General features: G+C 47.6%; 1 protein-coding gene across 1 annotated transcript; it reads left to right on the top strand.

The window, feature by feature from the left end:
* Window positions 1-457: 457 nt before the first annotated feature.
* On the top strand, window positions 458-8,540 carry TBC1D13 (TBC1 domain family, member 13; the record flags this gene model as incomplete). The annotated part of the gene is made up of 10 exons (XM_009076934.1): window positions 458-498; window positions 919-980; window positions 1,258-1,357; window positions 2,564-2,646; window positions 2,792-2,951; window positions 4,183-4,390; window positions 4,984-5,147; window positions 6,758-6,918; window positions 7,130-7,187; window positions 8,114-8,540. Coding segments are annotated over 10 exons (1,103 nt in total), but the record flags the coding sequence as incomplete, so codon positions are not given.
* Between the last annotated feature and the right edge of the window lie 1,084 nt (window positions 8,541-9,624).

Raw genomic sequence — 9,624 nt, 5'->3', positions numbered from 1 at the left:
TTGCCGCAGGTGACTGTCCCGGAGCTGGTGCGGAGCGGTGGGTGTTGGCAGCACGGGGCTGGGGGGGTTTCCAAGCCTTTAGAATCAGAGAATCAACCTGGTTGGAAGAGACCTCAAAGATCATGGAATCCAACCCTTCCGTCGTTACTAGACCATGGCGCTAAGTGCCACATCCAATTTCGTTTCGAAAATCTCCCGGGATGGTGAATCCTTTCCCCGATCCTGCACAGCTTTTGGGCACGGTCACCAACCTCCCAGCGAACCTTCCTTCCCCTCTCGGTGTGTCTCAGCTCTTCTGTCAGCTGTGCAGCCTCCTGCCTGCCCCAGGCGCCCTCGTGGATAACCCCACGGCGTCCCTAGGGAAACTTCGTGCCCCTTGGGGAGGAAAAACGCTGCCAGGTGTGTCTGTGAGGAGACTGAGGCTAACGTGGTTGTTTCTCTGCCTGGTGTTCCACAGGAATCCCCTTTGATGGTGGGCTGCGCTGCCTCTGCTGGAAGGTGTGTTTGGCTCGGGGTGCTCTCGGTTCTTGGCAGTGATGCTTTGGGTTGGTTAAGTGCATGGAGTGTTTTTGGGGGAACTTGAAAGGGTAAACAAACAAACAATAAATGCAGAGCTTAAAAGCCACTCAGAGTCAGCAGTAATTTGTGGACATCAGCACTTTGCATGTGAACAGCCTCAGTTTTAAGCTAGGAGTGCATTTCAGTCAGGTTAGCTATTGATTAATCCTACAAATAGGTCTGTGCTGAAAACCAGTCTCTGAAATATCCCTGATTGTTGCTTGGCAAAGTACTGGGCTTTCTGGAGAAAGCTCCCAGTGTTTTCTAAGAGCCAGTTCTATCCACTGTGTTTGTTTTGCTCATTATACAAGTGTAACAGCTCCTTCAATACTAATTTGTGTGCATTTGTCTCCTGTACAGATACTCCTGAACTACCTCCCTTTAGAGAAAGCCTTATGGAGTTCTTTGCTGAAGAAACAGAGGTGAGGACATTGATACTTGTCTTTTTATTTCTAATGATTTCTGCTGAGAAGGAGAATAGTCCTTAAATAATTAAGTACCTTCATGAAACAAATTGTTCTTGTGTGGAATGTGCTGTTCTCCAGCAGCCTGAAGGATTGACTCCTTCAGCTGAACTCAGCTGAGGAGAAAATCAACTGTCTCCTGGCTGAGCAGGGTGGGACAGAGAGATCTGTTTGGGCTCTGTGTGCTTACCTTGACTTAATCTTCTCCTTCATTGCAAATTCTTCTTTTCTTAAGGGATCTATATTCCCAGTTCCTGAAAGAAATGATCATCCAGCCTGGGATTGCCAAAGCCAACCTGGGTGTCTCAAGGGAAGATGTGACCTTAGAAGATCATGTGAGTGTTGTTAAGCCTTTGTGTTGCAGAGAACTCTCCACTGTTGTTATGGAGTCTGGACCCCTGGGCTGCTCATGGCTCTGTTCCAACCTGAGAAACAGTTCCCAGGTGCCAGCCTGGCACTTGTGTCTCGGTAGCTTTCATAGTGAATTATTGGCAGAGCACCAATAGCTCTGAAGGGAGCTGTGTTCAGCTGTGGAAGTCCCTTCTCCACTTTGGGGCTACCTGCCCAGGCTGGAAAGGGAGAGGCTCACAGGAGGTACCTGTAGCTATGGGATGCTCTCCTGGGAAGTCAGGGCCTTGAGTGGACTCTGAGCAGGATAATCTGAGCAGAGGATAGAAAAGAGACAGGGGTTTCATGCTGAGGTGTGGTGTGGAAGGCAGGACATCTAGTAATGCTGCTGCTTTTTATTTTTAATGGACTATTTCCTGCATCCCTTGGCTTGTTCCTTCTTTGAAAGTGCTGTTAAGAGTGTATGTGTGGGAGGAGTGAATGAAGTAACTGATCAGAAGAGTCTGTAAGATGATACAGCACCTTCCATGACCAGTCCTGAACGTTCACTTCTCTGCTAGTGCGCAATCACCTGTGCTGCTGTGATCTCTGGAGCCTCAGGGCTGTAAAACTGCCCTGTCTGTAAAACCCCACAGGCAGGTGACTGTGATCTTTGAATCTCTTGGAATTTTCCCCTTTGTTTTTCTCTTGGTTAGTTGTTAACTTTGTGTGGACTTGATGTGGAGAGAGGAGTGAGTGTGTGTGGAGAGGGGACTAGAGTTTATCATGTTGGAAAACTGGTCTGCTACGGCTTGCAGGGATAGGAGTTTCCTCTTCACTGGGCACAGTGGTGGTGCTTAATCAGCCTTCTCAGAGATGAAATAGAGGGGAATACTTGTGACTCATAACCACAACACCAAAGTAATGTGTGGGTGGGGATTTCTCACCCTGAGTCCAAAGACCATCTCCATTGTACAGGTTTGGAGTTGCAGTCAGGAATCTTGACATGGGACAGGATACCTGGTCTGGGAAGAGAGTCATTAAGAGACGAGTGAAAAGGGATTGAAAATGAGAGATAAAAAATGAACCTGATGTGCTAGGACTGTGCTGGTGCTACATGACAGAGGGACAGCAGAAATGTTAAATCAGTGATTGTTCACTGAGGGTTTTGATCCATGTGAGACACACTCATTCTGTTTCTGTCTGTCCTTCAGCCCCTCAATCCTAATCCAGACAGCCGATGGAACACTTACTTCAAGGATAACGAAGTGCTTCTCCAGATAGACAAAGATGTCAGGTGTGTGAGACACAGTGACCCAGGTCTCTAACCCCAGAGGTTTGGTGATTTGTACTTTGAAAACGACGTTTAATATTAAACTGAGCCTCCAACACAGGGCAAGTACTTCCTTCTCGTGCCTGAGTTCCCTCTGTGTCCATCCTAGGAGGCTCTACCCTGACATGGCATTCTTCCAGCGCCCCACGGACTACCCCTGCCTGCTGATCCTGGACCCCCAGAACGAGTTCGAGACGCTGCGCCGGCGCGTGGAGCAAACCACGCTCAAGTCGCAGACGGTGGCGCGGAACCGCAGTGGGGTCACCAACGTGAGCTCTGGGCTGGGGCACAGGGCAAGGCCTTGGGGCTGATAAGGGATAAGCCTTTCTTGGGCTGCTTTCTATTTCTGTTTGTGCAGTGGAGTTAAGGAAATAGCCCAGTGGATCCTGTGCATTCTGGGGCTAAATGGCTCCTATAAAAGCTTCCACAAAGCCAGTTGATGTGCCTGACAGACGGTAGGGAATTATAGGTGTATTTGGTTTTAAGGATTGTTTTTTCCTGACTTGTGGTGGAAGTTGGAGTCACAGGAAGACGCAGGTGTTTTATGCTTGGCATGTGTCTTCCTGTATGGGAAGGAAACACTGAAGAGTTAATTTACTATGAATTTATTACAGTTCTCCAGAACTGGATCTCCTAAACTTGCAGTTAGGAGAAGAGCTGAGTATCTGCTGAAATATGTATTGTCTCTTTCCTCTTTGAAGAGCTTACTGGCTGTTGGGGAAGGTTCCTATCACAACACATCCATACCTTCCCTGATTTGCTGACAGAAAAGTGGAACTGCTGTGATTTCTGACTGTGTGGGATCACATGGTGCAATGATTCAGTCTGTGGCTGCGCAGATTGCTTCATTCTGCAGGGATACCCAGCACCAGGACTTCACTTGCCTGTGTGCTTCCCAAGTCATTTGGTTTGTGTGGTATAAACTCTCCAAACCTTTTGGGGGCCTATGTGTATTAAAAGCCAAGCTTGACAAAATACCTTGACCTTCAAACTCAAAAGCAAAATGTAACTCACCTGGAAGTCTCTGAAGCTTCTTAGGCTGGTGAAGGGACTGGAGCATAAGTGCCATGAGGAGAGGCTGAGGGAGCTGGGGGTGTTCAGCCTGGAGGAGGCTCAGGGGAGACCTTATCACCCTCTACAGGAGGTTGGAGTCAGGTGGGGGTTGGTCTCTTCTCCCAGGCAACCAGCAGCAGGACAAGAGGGCACAGCCTCAAGCTCTGCCAGGGGAGGTTTAGGTTGGATATTAGGAAGAAATTTTTTACAGGGAGAGTGATCAGACATTGGAATGTGCTGCCCAGGGAGGTGGTGGATTCACCATCCCTGGAGGTTTTCAAGCTGAGACTGGATGTGGCACTTAGTGCCACAGCAGGGTTGGACTTGATGATCTTTGAGGTCTCTTCCAACCCAGTTGATTCTGTGATTCCGTGATGATTCTATGTGCCGAATGATCTGTGCCCCTTGGTTATCCTGACTGAGCCCTGGTCTTGCCTTGCTTTCCAGGTGAGCTCCCCTCTTAAAACCACCTCCAGTTCTCTGAGTGAATATGAAGTTCTGCCCAATGGCTGTGAAGCTCACTGGGAAGTGGTGGAGCGAATCCTTTTCATCTATGCCAAGCTAAACCCTGGGATAGCATATGTTCAGGGGATGAATGAAATCGTGGGGCCTCTTTACTACACCTTTGCTACAGACCCTAACAGCGAATGGAAAGGTGAGGGGCTCTGGCTGCTCAGGAATAGCTGTCACACTGCATTTTGTCTGCATGGCATGAGCAGTTTCAGGGATCAGGGAGAACTGGTAGGAGCTGGATGGGCTGGGAGTGGTGAGAATGTGGGAAGTGAGGATTTTTGAGGGGGGTTTCTTTGTTTTGCATGGATCTAAGTTGTACTTTGTAAAACTTAAAATCCCTTTAGAAGCACTTGTTTGTTCATACTATATATGTATGGTAAGAAAAGAATGGAACCGGAGGACTTTGCCTGTTATTTCTGCCTCATTGCTCTGAGGGTGTGTACTGGTGGCAGGGAGAGCAAATGATGTTCTTGGGCACAGATAACTGTGACATAATGTCATGAAGACCTCATGTTGCACACTGGGTCTGTATCTGCAGTGGCCCTGTAGACATTTCTAGTTAAAAAAAACCAACGTTATCTAGCCTTGTCCCAGACCAAGCAAGCCAAGTCTTTGTGGGGTGTGCTACTTGAATCCAGTACAGCAACCAGGTCATGGAGCAAGAATAGTTCTAAAGCTGTGCCTCTGCCAGTGGTGCTTCCTCTGATCACTCACACTTGTTTGGTTTTCCCCCAGAGCATGCTGAAGCAGACACCTTTTTCTGCTTTACCAACCTGATGGCTGAAATTCGGGATAACTTCATTAAGAGCCTGGATGACTCTCAGTGTGGCATTACCTACAAGATGGAGAAGGTGTACTCCACCCTGAAGGAGAAAGATGTGGAGCTGTATTTGAAACTGGTGAGGAGCCTGGTGTTTCTCTGGGTCTTGGGTGGGATGTGAGGTGTGGAGCTTAACAGTGCCTGTGAGTGTCAGCCAGTTCTGTTAAACTGTGCTTGAAAGAACAGTGTGTGAAGGGCTTAGGGACTTCCTTATCTATGAGCTGAAACAAACTCTCCTTGGAGAGAGCCCAGAGCAAGCTGACACAGCAAAGCTTCCTCCCCTGCTTGGCTCTGAAAGCAAACAATGCTTGTTGCACAGCTGCCAGCTGGGAGTCCAAAATGACTTGGCCATGATCCTTGGTCACCTGCACTGAGGTATAGTTGGAACTGGAGTATTTACTGTCTTGTAGTTTATCAGGCAGAACATGGGTTTGCTGTAGAGTTGTTCAGCATCTGAGGTTGCAGAAATGATGTGTCTGTCTCTAAGCACAAAACAGATAATATCTCCTTCTCCACACACACATTTTTATTGTCCTTGGCTGCCCTGACAAGCATTGACTTAAACTGCATGGAGGTCATTCCAAAAGGAAAGGGAAATCCAGCAAGCTGGATGATCCCACCCACTAAATTCTAGCATTCTTCATCCAAGGGTCTCTGAGTGCCTCGAGTTTGTGTGAGTTTTGCAGAACATGCAGTAGGCAGCTTTTGTTATAAACGTCTACAGTCCATCTGGTGTGGAAGTCCAAGGAGAATTTGGAAGGCAAAGCTGCTCCTGTTACTCCAGCCTTCACCAAGTCACACTGAGAACTTCTTGAGTCTGGAAAAATCAGGCTATATGTCTTTTATAATCCAAAGGATGGTTTGTCAGCACAGTGGCACAACCCACAGTGTTGGCTGGTGGCTGATTCAGTGGGGACAGATAAACTGCTTAATCTGGAAAAATCAGGCTATATGTCTTTTATAATCCAAAGGATGGTTTGTCAGCACAGTGGCACAACCCACAGTGTTGGCTGGTGGCTGATTCAGTGGGGACAAGATAAACTGCTCAGTGCTTGGCTGAAGGAAATGGTCTTGGCCCCTCAGCAGCTGGTGCCTGAGAATATCAGCAGGATCCTGAACTTGCTTGACCTTGATTAAACTTGTGGTCCCTTGGATTTAACATCAGAAAACAGGAAAGCTTCAGGCTAGAAGTGCTTACAGTATGTTTTACTGACCACCAGTGTGAACTCCATTCCATCTTTGTTTCTCTTTGTGAATAGTAAACCTTTTGATAAGTACAGGGTTTGTGGAAGGGAGAGGAAATCCTGACAAACAGAGCTCTGCTGGTGGGGGAGGACTGTGGCTGTGCAGATAAAAGCCTGTTCAATTGGGAACTTAAAAATTCCTTGGCAGGCTTAACGGAACTAACACAAACAGTGCTTTTAGGGAGAAAAGCTTCCTTTACTCCATGGGATAAGGAGCATTCTCTAGCTTGGCTGCAGGTGTGGAGCATGGCTGCACTGAAAGTCTGAGTCTAGCCTCAATGTAGAGTGTCCAAAGGAGGCAGAGGGTTTGCTGTGCTGCAGGAGGAGCTGGCAGCTTAGAGCAGTGCCAGGGAGGAGAGAGGGATGGAAACATGGGTACAGCTCTTGCTTGTAGGGAACTGGCTGGGAGCACATATTCATTGTTTGCCTGGTGCCTGTCTGACAGCAAGAACAGAACATCAAACCCCAGTTCTTTGCCTTCCGCTGGCTGACGCTGCTCTTGTCCCAAGAGTTCCTGCTGCCTGATGTCATCCGTATCTGGGACTCTCTCTTCGCCGACGACAAGCGCTTCGACTTCCTCCTGCTCGTCTGCTGTGCCATGCTGACGTAAGTACAGTCTTCCTGCTGTTCTCTTTCCTTCCTTTACCTAAATCCATGGATCCAGGAGTCTCCTGTAGGCATCTGGTGTATAGGTTATAGTCACTGTTCACACAGGGAGTAAAAGTTTTTGAAAGCCTGGGTAAGTGCACAGTGCAGTCTGGGTTTGAAGTTCCTTTGGAAAGAGTCAAAAGTAGCTGGAATAATCTCCATCTTTCAGACTCATCCGGGATCAGTTGCTGGAAGGAGATTTCACTCTGAACATGAGGCTGCTACAGGTAAGGATTAAATATAGTGGGGCACAGGGAGCATAGTATGTTAAGGGGTTGGAATGGAGCTTAGATATCATCCATTCCCAACCCCCTGCCCTGGGCAGGGACACCTCCCACCAGAGCAGGTTGCTCAAGGGTTGATCCAACCTGGCTTTGAGCCCAGGATTTGATGCCTAGGGTTAGAGCAATTTATGCTCAGTCAATTTATGCTCAATCAATTTATACACAATCAATTTATATTCAAATATAGCAATTTTAAAAGTCTTAAAATAGTACTGTGAGAGAAGATGACAGTATATGAGAAGGGCATACCTGGCTGAAGGGAAGCACCACATTTCTGATGTTTGCAGGCAGGAAAATCTGAAGGAATCTTACAGCACACTCATAACTGCAAGTGGGAATCTTTTGCTTGTACACCCATTCTAGCCTACAGAGAAATGATCCTAGACTGGAGGTTTCTAATGTTCCTTTGGTTTGCAGAACAATTGAATCTTTTCAAGCAAAGATGTGAAACCCTTTGTAAAACTGTTAAATTGTTCGGCCAGAGGGTTTTGTTTCATTCTGAGATCTGTGAGAGCCTGAGGTTGGAAACTGCACTGCACAGTTGGATATCTCTGCTTCTGCCAGTTCCTGCTCTGGGCTGTGCAAGATACTGGCTTTGATAAGGCTCTCTGGCATGAAGAGAGCCCTGTGGCAGGTCAGCTTGCTGTGCCTTTGGAGGACAAAGTGAAAAACAACAAACATTCTTGAAGGGTACTGAGGTTTGATCAGTTACAAAACAGGAAACTGTAGCTGTTAAGGGAATAACTGAACGTGGCAGAATGTTATAATAGGCCAAGAATGTGGTTGTCAAGGTTTGCCTTGCTCAAGGCAAACAATCTGTACCAGGAATGCTGGGCAGTCACTGAAATCGCTTTGTATCTCTGCCATAGGATTATCCTATCTCTGATGTTCACCTGATTTTGAAGAAGGCAAAGGAACTTCAAGATTCCAAATAGTCCATGAGCCTATGAAAAGGTGTCAGAGAAACTGTGTGGCAGTGGATCCTGGGAGATGCCCCCATGCAGTGTGGTGCACTAAGGCTCCTAGTGGTCCCTGCAGGACTTCAGGTGTGGTTTGGGCTACTGGTCACCTTGAAGACTTCCTTCTACTCTATTTATTAGGTCAAGGACTGATTACTTCCCCATCTACTTGGGTCCTGCACTCCAGATTTTTTTTCAAATCTCAAATGCCTCTTTGCTGCCAAAAGCAGTACTTTGTATCTTTTTTTCAATGACACTAAGTTTGGGGAGAAAGAAACCCTCTGTGTGCATATCCCTGAAGGCATGGACTCCTGTATCATGGAAGTAACACGTGGAGTAACTTCTGATGGGGAAAAGACAGACTGACTCCAGTGAATTTTGGTGGGTGAGTATAGAAGGATCTTCCTCCTGTGAATAGAATGTATTCCATGAAGTCTCACATTCTGCCATTCAAGTAGCTTCTGGATTCTTCTCCCTCATGTCTGCACTGCACTTGGCCATCCCTGGGGCATGCAAAGAAGAAGATTGCACCAGTTTCTGGTGATTGTCACCTGGCACTTTGGATCCTTTTGCCTGGGAAAGAGACTTGAGAAGCTGAGGTTGGAGGGCACAATGAGAGCTGGTGGCTTTGTGCACTGAAACTGCCTGAATCCAGAACAGCCTTACCAACGAGGTCTTCTTAAAAGCAAGACTGTGGTGGTTTTAATCCCTGAGTGAAGTGTAGTTTCAAGTCAAGCCTTACTACGCACAGCCTTAGAGCAGGATTGTTGCTGCAGGGAGGCCTCACAGCTTCTCTGGCCCTGAACTGGAGCATATCCAGCCACAATCAGGATTCTGAAACACAAGAAATGGACACTAGTCACGTGCAATGAAGACAGATGTATTTTGAGGCTCAGACAGGCACAGCACTGGGGTTTTCTGCCTCAGTGGCTTACATAATACTACTCTGCATTAAGCTCTGGTCACAGTAACCTTGATATTGTTTCATAGTACTTCTTGCCAGGAAGAGACATGGTACAGTTCTGACCTGCAATGAGTCCTTTTCTGGCACAATCCAAGGGGCATACAGGCCCTGGCCATTAGCTGACTGCTGGGGCTGATCCACTGCTGTGTCCTGGTCCTGTTGGAGTCACAGTCCTGAGCTGGACACCTGTTCCTCCTGAGAGGGAATTGGCTGCACTTTGATATGGCTGAGCAGGCTCAGGTGGACATTGACTGGGACAAACTGCGGAGAGAACTGCTGACCTGCTGCAGTGTTGAGCTGAGCAGAACCACAATCCTCAGAGGGAGAGACTGCCAGACCCAGGTGCTTGGGTGGTGCAGAAGCTCTCGAGTGAACACTAATCCAGTGTGCTTTTCCCTTTCTTTCTGTGCTGTGCTGGCTCACCTCTGCGTGGCTGTTTGACACTCAGTTTTGGGTA

This window comes from Acanthisitta chloris, unplaced genomic scaffold, assembly GCF_000695815.1.
Source record: "Acanthisitta chloris isolate BGI_N310 unplaced genomic scaffold, ASM69581v1 scaffold4126, whole genome shotgun sequence".
Classification (NCBI taxonomy): Eukaryota; Metazoa; Chordata; class Aves; order Passeriformes; family Acanthisittidae; genus Acanthisitta; species Acanthisitta chloris.
This window is presented reverse-complemented; position numbering and strand designations above follow the sequence as displayed.